Consider the following 18,317-nt stretch of genomic DNA (forward strand, 5'->3'; position numbering starts at 1 on the left):
AAAGAGTGTCTGTCTTTCTGACTTGATGCTTTGACTAACAATAAGTATTAATACTTCTTTAACAATAATTTTTGGTAGCCCTCTTATTGTTTGCTAAAATTTATGTAAAAGCTAAGCCAATGAGATTTACGTATCACTAAGGTAGTTTTCATTTTCTAGTGGCATAGATTAATCAGAGCTCTAGCATAAAGATATTACGATTTAGTAAGGCCGTTGTTAGATTAGATCGACATTTTGAAAATATGTTAATTTAGGGGGGAAGCTATTAAATTAAAAGAGTGGTATCTATCACAAGTAATCAAAAAATCAACCTAGATATATAAGAAGAAAAGTTACAATAAGATAACAGAGCAGCCTGGCGTGGCTCTAAGGCAAATCCATGTTTCACTTTATTTTTTATGAAGTAAGTTTTGAGCAAGTCCAAAGATTTCAGGCATACAAAGTAATTGATTACTTATGGTAAAACCTAAATTTAAAGGACTAATTTTTTTACCAGTGTTTCAATGAAATTACTATTCAGTTGCTTATTTCTGTTATACTTAAAAATGACTAGTGATTTCAGCATTACAGATAAACAGAATTTTACTAGTCCAATCTGTTGAGATAGCAAAATAAACATAATATAGTGGAGCACAAGCACAAAGTTATAAATTTCTGGATTTTCCTTTCTTTTAAATGATATTAAGCTTTAAAAGTTTAAAATGTCACTTAGCTTAAAATGTGAAAAATTACAGCAAAAAAAAAAAAAATCAGTATTCTAAAATATCAAAGGTATTTTAATAAAGAGGAGCAGTTCATTTGGATTTATTTTTCCCCAAAAATCAGTAACTTAATTTATATCTCTATATAATGCATACCTTTTTCCCTCTCATTTCTGTAGGTTCTGCCGGAGAGTTACATTTGGCCTCAATGTGAAATTAAAGTAGAAACTCGCACCTACTTGTATGTTGCTGTCACGATGCTGATTCATTCATTGGTCATGCCTACAGAGGGAAACCTGTTCTAGACGGATGACTGCCAGCAAAGCTCAATGCTTCTCCTAGATGTCAAGCTTCTCTCCTTTTTACTGGAGTGAAAATCCCCTCCAGATACCGCAGAACACCGACTACAGAAAATGCTTCGCGGTCTGAGGATGTCAGCAACCTAAATTCATGCGCCCTGTCGGGACAGTTGTCGTGGGTGGTTTACCATCAGAAAGCTGCTCCAGCTCTTACCCAGGCCCTGGATCTGTTTCTGAGATGTCTCTGCTTCATGCTTTGGGTCCAGTGCAGACCTGGCTGGGACAAGAGCTAGAGAAATGTGGCATCGATGCCATGATTTATACTCGTTACGTCCTCAGTCTTCTGCTGCATGACAGCTATGACTACGACCTGCAGGAACAGGTATTTACGTCCGTAAATGTTCTGTGAAAAGACGTGATTGCGTCCGCGTGTTAGTGTTTCTCTTCAGAGTGCTTCCGTACGCTGTCTGACCCGGCTTGCAGGCTGCCGTGGTCCACAGACTCCTCACCTACCAGGGACTGGTAATGAGCCGTGTCACAAAGCACCCTGTTTAGCTCAGCTGTTTTCTCTGTCCTTAGACATTCTGGTGCAGACCTGGGGCTTGTCACGGGCTGGCGACAGTCTGATGACCTTCTGCCTTTGAGGAGCACTGGTCTTAGCGTTGGCTCCTGCTGTTTAGGAGCCTTGTACCCCACGGTTAGACCGTAATCACTGTGTCAGTTACACTTCTTAACACTCCGGAGTTTGCTGTGTCATCTGCAAGAATGATGTGGAAAGTGTGTGTTACAAATCAGCAGACTTCAAAGTTCGGTAAAGCACGTAACTTGGCCATAATTCATACAGCACCTGCTAAGTTGGCCATTACACATTATATTTGACTTAAGTGCTGGGTTTAAAGTGAGAAAAACAACCAAATCCAGGTTCTTGGGGGAAAAAGCTTCCATCTCACTCTCCAAGAGGAGCTAGAAAGCGAGGCCTGCTGAAGGGAAGCAGCATCACCACCAGCGAATGAAGGGATTCTGGGTGATTGTGTACAAACTGCCCATAAAACGGAGTGTTTTGTGGACAGTTTTGGTTGTTTTAAACCATTGTTACTAACACTACAAAGCAGGAACAAAGTTTCAGTGACAAAAGCAGCTGGCTTTGGCTTCACAAACCACAGAACAGTCTCAAAGTCCTGTGGACACAGAGGGCTTCGCCAGTATGCTTAATATTTGTCATGTGGCAGTTGTCTAGAGTGTATCTTCTCACTGCTGGGCTGTCGCCTCCTCCTAGCTGGACACAGCTGCGTTCTTCCTTCTTCCCGGCTGCCTGCTGCCTTGGCTGGTGAGAATTAGGACAAATCAAGTTTTCAGGGGATTGACTTCGGACCTCATGATCAGAAATGCTGTACTTTGCTCAGTAGTTTGTATAATTTCCTTACTGAGGCTCTATTATTTTCCAGTTGACGTAAAATATTCTACTTTAGGGGCGAGTAAAATGCTCACTCTGTAAAGATGGAAGAATTTTTGTTTCCAGAAACGAGGACGCTATTTCTTTTAACTCAAAAATCATGTATTCTTACAATTGTATATTAACAATATCGGCCTAGAATATTTAATCAATACCCATACATTTGTTATCACGAAGTATTTATGTGCGAGGTGCTATAGGACATCGAAAAGGCCATTAAACGTGGGCCTCCTGTTAAGACTAATCGAGGACAGGCTCTGATGAGATGTGTTTGTGAATCCCTCCGGTTTCTTTATTAGTAGGGGCGTGGTAGTCGGGTCAAGGCGGCTGTCAGTACCCAGCAGTGTTTGATCTCCCTCCAAAGTTCTGGTTGATCTTTAGGAATAGGACAGATTAAGGTGAGTGAAAACAGAACGTGTCTGCAGTTACAAGGAGAACCCACAGGGAAATAAAAGGCCCCTAAGAAATGCTTCCCCTCAGCTCCGGTAACAGTGCCAAGTCCCATGCTGAGGGGTAAGGTCAAGTGGAAACGATACTTGTTTTAATAAGAGGTGACCCTAAGGGTCCCTTAGTCCCTGCGTTACTTGTCCGTGACTGAAGGGGGAGGATGTGCACACTGTATCCCCCAAAGGAGAGTTAGGGCTCAGTGCAGAGGGAAGTTCTCCTGTAATGGGAGGAAGGAGAATGGAAGGGCCTTCGCTTACCTTCTGGGACGCAGACTCCGGCTACCAGCCACGCGCGCCCCCTTCCTGCTGTCTAGGTCAGACACAGGGTGGCCTCGCCCTCTGGGAGGCCAAGTGGCTCCACTCGTAGGTGTCCGTTTCATCACATCTTGTCTCCACCCTCAGTCCTTGAATTAGTTGAACCTAGACTTGAAAATGGCCAGCTTCAAGGCCATTGCTTCAACTACTAGCCTTGTCTGCCATGTTTAATTCATTGTTTTTCTCAATCTGAGTTAAAACAAACTCACAAAGAGTTCTTGTGTGCTGAGAAACAGATTTTGTGCGTCACTTGGGGCTCAGCTGCCCAGGACGATTAGGAAGGAAGGCCGATCAGACGCCGGTCCTGGCTGAGGCTGAATAACTAAAGTTGTAGGTAAACCACTGATTGAGCAGGGCTGGAAGTACAGTTGTGGCTTCAGCTGCTCACTCTGAGTCTAGAGAAAACTGCCTTCTGACGTGTAGATATTATAGTTGTGTCACACTCGTTTTATTTCCATGAATTCTTTTTTTCTTTTTTCCTTCTTTCTTGTGGTCAGGATTGCCATACTCTGGGAAATGTACTCTCAGATAATCGGGAGGCCACTGTATATCATTTTAGAATGTAAATATAAATTATTCATATTTTCTGAGCCGTCCTTCAAGGCCCAGGTCACCTTTCTCTATGATAATAGAGATAATTCCCAGTGAAAACATTTCATCCTCTTCCACACTTGATCGTATTTCTACTGTGCAGCTCTTCGTTAATAGTTACTAGAATGTATTATCTTTCTTAGTAGGTGATAAGATTCTGAAGGGCGGAAATTATAGATTCATCTTTTAAAAAAATGTAAACTTCTCGTGAAATAATTTCAAACATCAGAAGAATAGCAAGAATAATACAAAGAGCTGTCATGTTCACTCGGTCACCAGTTGCTAACATGTTCTCGCTTTTGCTCCTTTTGATGCTCACTTATCCTGAATAAATCAACATATTTTTCTTAAACCGGACTTTTAGCCATAATGCAGTTATAAAATTCAGGAAAACTAACATTGACACGTCATTATCCACCACGAATGTTCAGTTTTTATCAGTTGTCCCAATAGTGTCCTTCGCTGCAAAGTTTTCCCTCGTCCAGGATTCAGTTTGAGATCATACACGGACCCCAGTGGTCACATCTCTTCAGTCTCCTTTCATCTGAATAGTTCCTCATTCTTCCTTTGTCTCTGACATTGACACTTTTGAAGAGCACAGGCCAGTTTTGTGGAAGATCCCCCTTTGGGTTTGTCTGATGTTTCCTCCTGTTTGGTCAGCTTATGCTTCTGTGGTGGTAACGTTCCATAAGCGATGGGTTTCCTTCCCTTCCATGCATCACATGACGTCAGTCTGTTTGCTTCTTAGCGGTGCTGCCTTTGGTTCAGGTGGTGTCCGCCAGGCTCCACCGTAAAGCCGAGCACGGTGTAATTATCAAGTGACCCGTGTGAAGAGACTTTGACAGTTTTACCGTCCACGGATAATTCCACGCGAATCAGTTATTTGATGGCTGCAGAATGGTGGTTTTTCTGACACGGTTATCCCTCCTCCGTTTAGTTGTTGGTGTTCTCCATAGTGCCTTTCTCTTTTTAAAATCAGGGAATCCTGCGGCGTGCCCAGTGCAGCGCTGGCCACGTCTCATGTAGAGGTTGCCATATTCGGTCCTCACACACCACACCTTGAAGGTAAGTATTACTTTCTCTGCTTTTACTCACATGGAAATGTACATTCAGAGAGGTTAGGTGATCTGTCTGAGGCCACACAGTTAGTGATGAGTCAGGATGTAAACTCATGTCTGTCAGACCCAAATCATGTGCCCCTTTTTTTATATCAGAGAGTTTTGTTTTGTGTTTTTGTTTGTTTTTATATATGACAAATAATTGTTGAATGAATAACATAAAAACACTCTGTATAAAGGCAAGTTTTAGAAACTGGTTTACTGTTTTTAAATGCAGTTGTGGTTTTTAGAGGTGGGGAATAATTTGTCTTCTCAGTTCACAGTTGAATTAGGAGTAGAGTCCCTATGTCACAGTGAAAGACGCAGCAGTGTGGTGGCTGGGAGCCTTGGAACAGCGAGCCTGCAGCCTATAACTTAAAACAGATTTGTGTTTCAGAAATATTCTGTAGTCTCACTTAAAAATGGCTAAAAGGGAAGCTATAGTAAAACTGTAATTAAAGGTGAGAGCTGACCTGCCCCGTCTCAGGCTGTGCTAGGCTGATGGCCAAGAGCAAGGTCCCCAAATCCTCCCTGAGTAGGAAGAACTATTTGGGAAAGATGAGGCTTCCTTTCCCTGTGTCATTCTTACAACCCCAAACGTTCTTATTTTTCCTTTACAACCAATTAAAACCACCATCCGAGAGTTTATTAAATCGTTTCTTAATGTCTCCATATTTTAATGTCCTCATCGTCTTGAATATTTATCAGGAGCCTGTGCTTATGGCAGGACCCCCGCTCGGTGTGCTGAAACAGAAGTCAGAGTATAAACGAGCGTGTGTATATCAGGCACTGGGCGCCAGCCCGGGTCCCAGCATTCACTTTCCTCGCCCAGGAGTGACCCTGTAGTCCCCATTTCATAGTGGAGATGCTTAGAGACGGCAGCTAAGTCACTTGCCCAGGGTCCCACAGCTAGTACATTTTGGGGCATTTATTGGTGTGAAAAAACTTGAAGTCTCCAGGGGGTAGGGACGCCTTCAGTGGCAGCTCGATCCACAGCCTGCAACAGAAGCGGTGCCCGTCCTGCAGTTTGTCTTCTCTGCTGCCCTCACTCAGGCTGCCCTCACCCGCCCCTCCCTGCTGCAGGCCAGAGCCCACCCTCGTTTGTGCGTGATGGGTCCCTGAACTGACTACTCACTTGAGGGGCACACAAGCGCCCGAAACCACAGGGACTAGGAATTGGAGAGGCTGGTCCCCCAAATGAAATCGGGAACGATTAGGGAATGATTAGGGAGCGATTAGGGAGCGTGCTAAACCATCGGAGAGAGTCCTCTGGGAGTGCCTATGTACAAAGTAGCGCTTTCTTTTCATGTTTCTTTTTGAATTTTAGAACTGTTCCCTGATTGTATTACATTCTAAGATTTGGCCTTCAAACAAATACACCATTTGTTAATGTTACCAGCTCTCTTCATGAGTTTGTTCCTTTTCTGCTGCTAGTTTTATCTTTGCAGACCACCCCCGACAGACATTGCTGTTTGATGAAAGTCCCTCAGTCTGGGATTTCTTTAGGTGTTACAATGTTAGATTTTTTTAGGACTCCCAGAATTTCATTTACTGTTGCAGATACAGAGCAACCATGGATTCTGTACAAGTATAAACGAGGGCTTTTTTCCCTTTTAACTTTTTATTGAGGTATAAAATGCATACAGAAAAGGCTATAAATGGGTGGATTTTCACAAAGAACATGTCTGTGTAATTATACCCAGATAAGTGGCTAGAACGTCACCGTAATCTACACAGAAGCCGCCCTCATGCCCCACAGCTTCAAAATTCCTCGCATGTTGGGGGAGGGGGATCCAGCAGAGTGGGGGCTTTTCCCCCCCTTCCTTTTGCTGGGATCCTGGTCCCCTCGTCTCTAGTGTTTTCTCTGCAGCTCATAGAGAGTGCCCCCGCTCCACTGGTTTCTGTCTCTTAAAGGGCCATCTTTTCCTCAGCCCCTTGTCCTGGGCCTAGAATGGGTACGTTTTTCTCCTGAGGGAGAAAGCAGCCTCAGATGTCAGTGCCGCTGTGCGCTGTGCGGGCAGCTCCCCCGTCTTCTCACTGTCTGGGCCCCTCAGCAGGCCCCTCAGGCCGTAGTGCAGGTTTTGTATGTTTGGTTTGGTTTGTATTTTATCTGGCTTTTCTGTTCCTTCGGGCAGGAGAGTTGGTGGGTTGCCAGTCACTTTATTATATTTTTTAAAGAGTTTAACTTTTAGAGCAAGGGAAACAAAAGAAAAAATAAACAAATGGGACTACATCATACTAAAAAGATTTTGCCCAGCAAAGGAAACCATCAACAAATTGAGAAGACAACTACTGAATGGGAGAAGATATTTACCAGTGATACATCTGATAAGGGGTTAATATCCAAGAGTTATAAAGAGCTCATACAACTCAAAATTAAAAAAACAAACAACCCAATTAAAAAATGGGCAGAGGACCTGACTATACATTTCTCTAAAGAGGACATACAAATGGCCAGTAGACAAAACCAAAGATGCTCAGCATCACTAACCATCAGAGGAATGCAAATTAAAACCACAGTGAGATACCACCTCACACCTGTCAGAATGACGTCATCAATAAATCAATAAACAAGAAGTGCTGGTAAGGATGTGGAGAAAAGGGAACCCTTGTGCACTGTTGGTGGGATTGCAATTGGTGCAGCCACTATGGAAAATGGTATGGATGTTCCTTAAATAAAAATAGAACTACCGTATGACCCAGCAATTCCACTTCTAGGTATTTAGCTGAAGAAATCAAAAACACTAATTCAAAAAGATGTATGTACCCCTATGTTCACTGCAGCGCCATTCACAATAGCCAAGATATAGAAGCAACAATTGGATAAAGATATTGTGGTGTGTATGTACAATGGAGTATTACTCAGCCATAAAAAGGAAATCTTACCATTTGCGACAACATGGATGGACCTAGAGTGTATTATGCTGAGTGAAGTAAGTCAGAGAGAGACAAAGACCGTAGGATTGCTGGATGGAATGAGAAGAGTGTGTTGCATTTTGTAAGAAGCCAGCGAAGTGCCTTCCAGAGCGGCTGTGCCGTCTGCACTCCCACCAGCGTGAGGAGGGTGCCTGGCGCTCCACGTCCTCGCCAGCGTGTGGTGGGGCCGGTGTCCTGGAGTCTGGCCATCCTCACAGGTGTGTGGCAGTATCTCATCATTGTTTCACTTTGCATTTCCCTGATGACGATGCTGTGGGGCCTCTTTCATGTGCTTATTTGTCATCTGTGTGTCTTCTTTGGTCAAGTGTCGGTTGAGGTCTTTGTCCCATTTTTTCCCCTGGGTTATCTGTTTTCTTATTATTGAATTTTAAGAGTTCTTTGTCTATTTTAGATAGCAGTCCTTTATCAGATGTGTCTTTTGCACATATTTCCTCCCATTCTGTGGGTTGCCTTTTCACTGTTTGTAGTGTCTTTTAATGCACACCATTTAAACATTTTCAGGAAGCCCAATTTGACTATTTTTCCTTTTGTTGCCTGTGCCTTTGGTGTCATATCCAAGAAATCCTTACCAAATTATGCCCTATGTTTCTTCCAAGAGTTGTGTAGTTTTAGGTCTTACACATAAATCTCATCCATTTTGGGTTAATTTTTGTGAAAGGTGCAAAGTAGGGATCTAGCTTCATTCTTTTGCATATGGATACCCAGTTGTCCCAGCACCATTTGTTGAAATGACTGTCTTTGCCCCATTGAATGGTCTTGGACCCTTGTTGAAAATCATTTGACTGTACATGTGAGGGCTTGTTTCCGGGCCCTCTCTTGTGTTCCATTGATCTATATGTCTGTCTGTGTCGTTACCACAGTGCTTTGTTGCAGTTTCTTTTAAATCCCCTAACCTTATCTTTTAGCTCAGAGTCCATCATTCTAGAAATATAGCTGGGTTGTTGTAGCATCTATATATTTGCGCGTAGGCTAAATAAGAATAATCCCAGTCGTTCCGGTTGCTGGATGAGACTGAGCACCTCTGCGTTCAGCAAAGCTCGTTTGTTCTTCCAGCCGACTTGTTACGTGCTCTTGCAGTATACATCCCCACTAGTTTAACATTTCGCGGCTTGGAAAGGCTAGCATTAGTGTTGTTTTCCTTTATAGACTAGTGTAATCTTTAACAGCTACAAAAATCTGACCCATCCTGAGCTCCGCAGGTGTCTTACTGCGTATGCTGTTTGTCAGCAGACATTCACTAAGCAGACGTTAATGAAATTCTACACACAAGGGACGAAAATAAATCCAGAGCAGGAGTTAGTGCTGATGACGGGCACACAGATTCGTGCCCACGGCCTCCCTGAGATGCTGTAATAAAGTGGGGGGGTTTTGTGAAATCTGTTCGTGGAATAGAGAAAATGTTTGTAATGTAAATTTTGCATTTAGTGCCCATTTCTGCTTTTTCACTCACCATTTTTTGTGACTGCCCATGACATGCCGACACTGTGGCCAGGACACAGGGATGCCTGGAGGTGCTCCCCCCCCGCCCCCCAAAGATACAGCTGCCAGGTAGGAATCTGTAAAATGCTCTGGCTGTGCAGAGTGTGGCGCCTGGTGCCCGGGGACGGTGACAGTAGGAATGACAGAGGAGGTAACAGTGAATAGTCTTGAAGGAAGAAGCAAGGGAGAGTGCACATAAGGTCACAGAAACAGGAAGGGGCCGGAATCCGTGAGGCCAGAGGAGTGTGGTAAGGGCGTGGGCGTGGCTTAGCCGGGAAAGGCAGCAGGAAGCCGGTTTTGAGGAACCTGATCTGTCGTGCTAGGGGATTTATATTTCAGTCCCGGAGACAAAAGGACCGATGGCTATGTTTAGCCAGCAGTGCAAAATGGCAGGCGTGGTGGTGGGTAAGCTGGTCGGACAGCTGCAGGCAGGGAGAGCGCAGAGGAAACTCGCTGCCGGCAGAAGACGTAGTAGGAAAAGAAGTGGATGTACACGTAGTTAACCTGAAGTTATGCTTGCTTGATTGGAGCCACTCATCTTGCGAGGCAGTGGCAGTTCTCTGGAGCAATGAGAAATGGGTTTATTACTGCGGGCTTTCCTCAAATGCTAGCTCTAGCTTTCCTTCCCAGGCAGCCAGAAGTTTGGCCTAACTTGGCCGAAGTTGGGGAAAAGGCCTGGCAAGTAGAAGTTCTGAAGCAGGGTTCGTGTCAGAGCTTCAGTGACATAAGGGCCTCTCCCTGGTCCCTGCCTGCCTCCCTCTGTCAGCTGGTTTTGCAGCCAGCGCCCTGGGGAGAGGGTGAGTGACAGTGAGCGCAGCATGTTTTCCTCACCCACTGTCTGGAAGATGTGTTGCCTACATTCCCAGCAAAACCTTTTTTTTCCCCTTCTCATTTCTGATGGGTCACATGCCTCTCTCTGAGCCAGTCTTTGTGGCTGATTTGTATTCAGCCAGTTAGGGCCCGAAGATGGGGGTGGCATGAGTCTCATTCAATCACATCGTGGTTTTGGGCTTTTAGGACGCTGTTAACGGGAAGGTGTGGGAGGCAGGGGAGGATGCTAAGCAGTGCACAGCAGACGTCACTGTACCAGCTGTGTTTCAGAAGGCTGTGTTCTTGTGCTTCCTCCAGTTCCCAGTTTCCTCTTCGATAGAAGACAGACAGCGAGGGAAAGTCCATCAGGACCGTAGCCTTATGTTACCTCGTCTGAGAAAGTGCCTGATAGATTTTCAGGCGGACTTCTTTATCTTCTTTTGGAGCTTGATAATTGTGTTCTGTCTTTAAGATTATGACTTTGAAAAATTGTACTTGATGTTACTTAGTTTAGTGAGTAAATACTTGGCACGTGTCTAATATTTTATGTTTCTGTCCCAGTGGACTTTCCATTAGTACAGTGCAGGTGACTGAAAACAGTAAAATAGAAACACTTTATTAGTTCAGTGCTGTTGGATAAATATCATGATACACTCACATAGCACATGGAGGCAGAAAAAGACAGGCTAAGGGAGCTCTCAGATACAATGAATGGGAACAGTAGAACGCAGAATGCAGAAAAGTGTGTCTGTTATTTTTTGTGTAGCTTTTGCTACGACTTGATGTTTCTTAATGAATTCAACCTAAAATTATAAGGTAAAATGACACTCGTGCAAAATTTATAATGTAGTCGAGTCATTCTAACAGCTAACACTGTTTGAATCACAAGTAATGTCAAGCTGCATTACACACTTTTATTCTGTCAGAAGTTAAAACAAGAAGCAAAATCTCCATTCCCACATGCGTTTGCAGTGGGCTTGTTGTTCAAGGCCCACACACGTGTTGTTCAAGGCCCACACGTGTGTTGTTCACGGCCCACACGTGTAGTTCAGGGCCCACACGCGAGTTGTTCAGGGCCCACACACGTGTTGTTCAGGGCCCACACACGAGTTGTTCAAGGCCCACACGCGTGTTGTTCAAGGCCCACTGCGTTTCCAGTAGCACGTTTCATACCTCACACAGTGCAAAGGAATCGTCTCTATCTCGGAATCTGTTTACCTGCTCAGTGGAGACGCTCCCACCTGACGTACACTGGGCAGTGATCAGTCTGCAGTGTGACGACGTGTTGAAGGCCGATACCAAACAGAATTGTATAAATGCCGTCTAAGCGTTAATGTGTTCAGTTAAACCCATGCCTGTGGATTAGTGTCAGCATTTGGCAGCATCTACTTGTGTGAAAAGACATTTTCAAAGATGAAATACTTAAAATCTTACTATAACTCAGCAATGACAGGCAGTTAGGTAAGAAAAAGAAATAGACATCCTGATTGGAAAGGAAGAACTGAAAATATCTCTGTTGACATATGACATGGTCTTATATATAGAAAATCCTAAGGAATGAAGTTAAGAAAAGTCTATTTACAATCGTATCAAAAAGAATTAAATACTTAGGAATAAATTTCACAAAACAGGTACAAGATTTGTATACTAAAAATGTAAAATGCCATTGAAAGAAATCAAAGAAGACCTGAGAAATGGGAGAATGCCCCGTGTTCATGATCAGAAGACTTCATATTAAGATAACAGTACCCTCCCAACTGATGAGCTACAGATTCAGCACAATCTCGATCACAGTTGCAGCTGCCTCTGTTGCAGAAATTGGCAAGCTGGTCCTCAAATTCATATGGAAACGCACGGGACCCAGAACAGCCAAAAAAATCTTTAAAAAGAACAAAGTTGGAGGACTCACACTTCCCAGTTTCAAAACTTACCACAAAGCTCCAATAATCAAGATAGTTTGGAACTGACATAAATATGGCTGGATGTATGACATTGAACTGAGAGTCCAGAAATAAACCTTTATATTTATGGTTAGTTGGTTTCCAACAAGACCATTCAATGGGGAAAGAATAGTCTTTTCAACAAAAGGTGCTGGGACAATAGAGTAGCCACATGCAAAAGAATGAAGTTGGACTCCTGCCTCATACAACATACAAATACTAACTCAGAATGGCTTATAGACCTAAATGTAAGAGCAGAAACTATAAAACCTAGAAGAAAACATAGAAGTAAATCTTCATGACTTGGATTAGGCAATGGTTTCTCAGCTGTGACCCCAAAGCACAATCACCCAAAGACGACATCAATAAATTAGACTTCATCGCAGTGAAAAACTTTTGTGCCTCAAAGGACATCATCCAGAAAGTGAAAAGAATTGGAGAAAATATTTATAAATCATAGAGCTGACAAGAGATACGTGTTCAGAACAGATAATTTAAAAATGGGGGAAAGATTTGAATAAACATTTGTCCAACGGGCCAGTAAGATCATGAAAAGATGGTCAGCATCCTTAGTCATTAGGGAAATCAAATCCATGACATACCACTTCACACTCACTAAGATGGCTAAAATAGACACAGACAGTAACAAATGTTGATGAGGATGTAGAGAAATTGGAACTCTCATCCATTGCTGGTAGGATTGTAAAATGGTGTAGCTACTTTGAAAAATGGCCTGGTAGTTCTTCAAGAGGTTGGACATATTATCATGTGACCCAGCAATTCTCCTAGATATAGAACAAGAGAATTGAAGATATTTGGCAATACAAGAACTTGTATATGAATGTTTGTATAAATTCATAATAGCCCAAAGGAGGAAACGACCCATGTGACGATCAATTGATGAATGGATAAACAAAACGTGGTACATCTGTGCAATGGAATATAATTCAGTCATAAAAGAAAATGTACTGACACATGCCACAGCACGGATGTGTCTTCAGGACATCATAGTAGATGAAAGAAGCCAGACACAAAAGGATATGTATTGTATAATTCCATTTACATGAAATGTCCAGAATAGGCAAATCCATAGAAACAGCAGTTTAGTAGTTACCAGTGACTCAGGAGAGAGGACTGGGAAGTGACTGCTGGGGGTGGGGTACAGGGTTTCCTTTTGGGGTGATGAAAATGTTTTAAAATTAGTGGTGATTGTTGTATAACCCTGTGAATTATTCTAAGAACCACTGAATTGTACACTATAAAAGAGTCAATTTTATAGTATGTGAATTATACACCAATAAAGCTATTATAAAAAATGAGCATTAACAGGTGAACATTTGTAATTGATTTGAATGATAGAGAACACTTTGAGCCCCGATGAAGCAAACGTTCTCTCACCCCAAAAAAGAATTCCATTCTTCTCATTCATATAGGTAATATTCAACCTATATTACAAAAGGTTGTGCTGAATTATATTTTGAATTTATCAATAAATGTGAGAAAATATTTTCTCTCTCATTTTTTTTTTTTTTTTTTGTGAACGTACCTATGTTTTACTCTTGATTTAGTCTCTTGGCCTATAGAGCTTAAAATATTTCCTGTCAGCCCTTGTAGAAAAGTTTGCTGTCCCTTGCTTCACTCAGCACTTTCTTCTGCCCGGTATCCCCACTCACTCCAGCCCAGACTTCTGCGCACTCTTTAAGACTCTGCCTCGGTGCCCCTTTTTTCTGTAGGAAGCCTTTTTCTTACCAATAAGCTAAAAAAGGTGCCCCTTTGGTGTTTCCTAAGTGCTTTCTGCAAACCTGTATAAGAGCAATAACCATGCTGTAGTTGTTTGCTCATAGGTCTTTATTCCACGCTAAACTGTGTGCCTCTGGCAGGCCGGACTGGGTTGTGGTCATTCTTGTAACCCCAAGGCCACCAAGAAGACGCTGAAATGGTTTCTGGGTGAGAAGTTGGCTCCTTACCTGTGTAGAAGCAGAGGCGTGCCAGACAGGAAACATAAAGCTGATGTGTGTACCTGTCCCAGGGGACCATCTCCAGAAACCCGTCTCATTTCTCTCTTCTTGACTTACAAGTTTTCCACCAACACCCCCCCGCGCCCCCCAAAAGAAGCTTTTGACTATTAAAGGAGTATGTATGACCTAATTACAAGAAAAATCATAGTATCCTGCACTTACCAAGAGACAAGCTTCTTGGTGACCTCATAGTACATTTCTCTCAGACCTTTTAATGCACGTTAATGGTGTGTGTGTGTTTGTTTTAACTAAAAATGAGATCATATTGTTGTGTAAACTGCTTATATACATTGTGAATAGCTTTTCATGTCAATAAATATACTTCAAATCTCTTTCATGGTTATGATATCTTATCACATGGATGCATCATAATTTATTGAACCATTTACTAATTTATGGGACATTTAGGTTGTTTCTACATGTGTGCCATTATCAGCACCACAAAAGCTAAATTTGTGCTCCCCTCAGGGTGATTTCCTTAGGGTAAATTCCCGAAACAGAAGTACTGGATTGAAAGCACACAGACATGTTTCTGATGCTTGATACATGTTGTCAACCTGCCCTCCAGAAGCACTGCGCGTCCACGTGGATCTTGAAAGTCCCTCTGTCTACATAGAAGATTTTATTAGGACCTTTGAATGTGTGTACCTCTGCTGAGCTGTAATGAAGCTTCAGTAGAGAAACGTGTTTCTAACGCTCAGTGAAGAGAAACAGGCAGTCTCAGCTGCTCAAACAGCAAGGAGTCCTGTTTTCAGTAATCACACACATAACTTTTCTGCCTTGTCTTACGTACTATGAACAGTAGAGAAAATGATAACATTTTTCTCTGCGCTCAGAAGCTACGGATCTACGTGGCTAAGGTTCTATCCCAGTATCTCTGGAAGATATCATTGATAAGAAATGTCAGGTTTCAGGTGTAGTCCAGCCAGACACGTTAGATAAATGGAAACATACTGGTAGTTCTTGGCCATTGAGCACATTTTCCCTTGGAAAATGGAATTGACACCATTCAGCCAGAAAATATGGTTTTTCAGGTTCATGAGATCTGTAAATATGCCCAAGAAACTAAGTAGAAAGTATGCTAATTATGATGATTGTAGGTGGGGGAGGGACCCTTCTTCCACTCTTACTTGGTGGCATAAAAATAATTGTTATATATCGGATCAAAGTAAAAATTGGGTTAGATAGTTGATGGTATATGATTTGGTCTCAAAAATCTTTTGAATGAATTATTATTATGCTTATTATGCTATAAATTATTATTTATTTCGTGTCATTCATTCATTCATATCTATTTCTTTAGGGCCCACTGTAGGCCAAGTACTCTTCTAAGTAATTTTCTTAATTTTACTGTTGTCTGTCTAATCTTTTTTTCCCTTGTTGTTTGTCCATTGGTTTTAATCGTAACTTATCAAGCAAAGGATTTTAAAAAGACAAAGTAGCAATGCAGTTAAAAATACTACTTTGGGGGGGATTTTTTTTTTTTTTAACAGGACTTTATTGGGGAACAGTGTGTACTTCCAGGGCTTTTTTTTTCCAAGTCAAGTTGTTGTCCTTTCAATCTTAGTTGTGGAGGGTGCCGTTCAGCTTCAAGTTGTTGTCTTTTCAGTCTTAGTTGTGGAGGGCGCAGCTCAGCTCCAGGTCCAGTTGCCGTTGCTAGTTGCAGGGGGCACAGCCCACCATCCCTTGCGGGAGTCGAACCGGCAACCTTGTGGTTGAGAGGACAGGCTCCAACCAACTGAGCCATCGGGGAGCTCAGCGGCAGCTCAGCTCAAGGTGCCATGTTCAATCTTAGTTGCAGGGGGCACAGCCCACCATCCCTTGCGGGAGTCGAACCGGCAACCTTGTGGTTGAGAGGACGCACTCCAACCAACTGAGCCATCGGGGAGCTCAGCAGCAGCTCAGCTCAAAGTGCCGTGTTCAATCTTAGTTGCAGAGGGCAGAGCCCACCATCCCTTGCAGGACTCGAGATGTTGAACCGGCAACCTTGTGGTTGAGAGCCCACTGGCCCATGTGGGAATCGAACCGGCAGCCTTCAGAGTTAGGAGCATGGAGCTCCAACCGCCTGAGCCACCGGGCCGGCCCCTAAAAATACTAATTTTTAAAAGTCCCGGTCTAAGGAAATGGCTAAGTAAACCTAACATCTTGGAATATTATGTAGCCAAATCTGTAGTAACATGGGGATAACGTTTACAACATAGTAAATTAAATCAAATACAAAAATGTACAAGTAATGTGAATTCAACTATGTGTTCTTTTAAAGCGTACAAAAAAGACCAAGTGGAGCAGAGCAAACCGTTCTGGTTTTCACTGGGTGGTAGGACCACAGATGATTGGCTGACTTCCTGCTTTTCAAAATTTCTTTAGATTTTTCTAATGGGTGTATATAATCAAAGGAAAAAGTAAACTTCAAATACTAACAAAATACTTTATCTGTTTTGGACTATAAGATATAGGGATGGGGATTGAAGCATTTAACTCTTCAGCATTAAAACCTGATAGTAACATGACGCTCACCATTGCAGAGCACGGAGTACAGAAGAGAGGACGTTTGATTGTGTGTATAGTTTAGGACTTCCACCGAAACCAGAGTAACACTGGAATGTACGTACAAGTGTCTGACTTGTTTATTAGCATTTACTATAAATATAAGTGGATCAGATTTGTTGTGATCATACATAATAAATCATAAGTAATCAATAATCTCCGTAACAGGTGCCAAACAAATGGGTCATCCTGAAGTGCTCTGTGTTCTGTGGTCTCTTATTAGTGTGTACATTTTTTGAATGAATATATTTAGTAGGGAAATGTAGGTGTAAATATGTGGAAAATAATAGTGTTTGAAACTTGTTATTTAGTCTTAGTCATTGAAACTTATCTGACTTTTTTTTTTTTTAGGAGAATGACATCTTCTTGGGCTGGGAAAAAGGAGCTTATAAGAAATGGGGGAAGAGTAAGAAGAAGTGCTCAGATCTAACGCTAGAAGAAATGAAAAAACAGGCTGCTGTCCAGTGTCTTCGATCTGCTTCTGATGAAGTAAGTTTACGTTTTATTTCTAATATTTAAGAGGGGAACAAAAAGGGGGGTGTTTTTAAAAATTTTACAAATATAATAACATCTTGACCAAAAAAGACAGAAAAATTACTCATTATCATTCTACTATAACATGAACATGAATCGCTTTCTCCTTTATGGTATTTTATGTGCTATATATTGAGTTTTATATAATACATTCTTTAATATGTGTTCTTGTAATTAGGGTAGCCACAAAATTTTATATCGTTTTTCCCCATTTAACATATATTTCATCCTGTTACTTTATTATCTTTATTCTTTTTAGTGCTAAGTTTTATTTCATCAAATAATATTCCAATGCGATGTAATACACTCATCGTTACTGGATATTTAGCTTATTGTTGATTTTTTTGCTGTGCTCTCTAGGATATTTTCATGTGTGGCTTTTTCCATGGTCTATATTGTTTCTTTTAGATACATTCCTAGAAGTGGGATAGAAGTTCTAACATTTTAAGAACACTGTGTTTGTTTCTGATTTATAATTTTTTGTTTGTATTTTAGAAAAATCCTGAAATAAAATAGTTTTAGAATAGAATCACCCACTTAATACTATGAATTCTCCTTTTCTTTTTTTTTTTTAATTAAAGTTTATTGGGGTGACAATTGTTAGTACAGTTACATAGATTTCAGGTGTACAGTTCTGTATTACATCATCTATAAATCCCATTGTGTGTTCACCACCCAGAGTCAGTTCTCCTTCCATCACCATATATTTGATCCCCTTTACCCTCATCCCCCACCCCCCACCCCCCTTACCCTCTGGTAACCACTAAACTATTATCTGTGTCTATGAGTTTCTGTTTCTCATTTGTTTGTCTTGTTCTTTTGTTGTTTTCAGTTTTACATACCACATATCAGTGAAATCACATGGTTCTCTACTTTTTCTGTCTGACTTATTTCGGTTGGCATTATAATCTCTAGATCCATCCATGTTGTCGCAGAATTCTTATTTTCTTACTGCAAGATGCAATGTCCGAGACCGTAACTACTTAGAAAGTCCTTTTGCTGTTACCGTGCTACTTACTTGAGATAGTGTGGTTTCAGTACCTTTATAATGCAGAGTTAAATTGAGAGATTCGTGCAAGGTACCTAGAGAAATTTCCAACCTCCAGAAACTTCCATCCGGAACTAAGTTATCCAGTGGTCTGGTGTTGGG

At 41.8% G+C, this 18,317-nt stretch overlaps 1 protein-coding gene across 6 annotated transcripts in view; it reads left to right on the forward strand.

Annotated features, from left to right (window-relative positions):
* Nucleotides 1–18,317, forward strand: part of KIAA0232 (KIAA0232 ortholog) — a 79,210-nt gene that overhangs the window by 32,353 nt on the left and 28,540 nt on the right. For all 6 annotated transcript variants that reach the window (XM_074320929.2, XM_074320943.2, XM_074320938.2 and 3 more), the window contains exons 2-3: nt 881–1,382; nt 16,985–17,122. In XM_074320929.2, the coding sequence (XP_074177030.1) occupies nt 1,152–1,382; nt 16,985–17,122 (369 nt within the window). In that variant the 5' untranslated portion in view covers nt 881–1,151. The remainder of the gene's footprint in view (nt 1–880; nt 1,383–16,984; nt 17,123–18,317) is intronic.

Source organism: Rhinolophus sinicus, chromosome 1 (genome assembly GCF_057876585.1).
Source record: "Rhinolophus sinicus isolate RSI-liver-muscle chromosome 1, RSI-T2T, whole genome shotgun sequence".
Taxonomy (NCBI): Eukaryota; Metazoa; Chordata; class Mammalia; order Chiroptera; family Rhinolophidae; genus Rhinolophus; species Rhinolophus sinicus.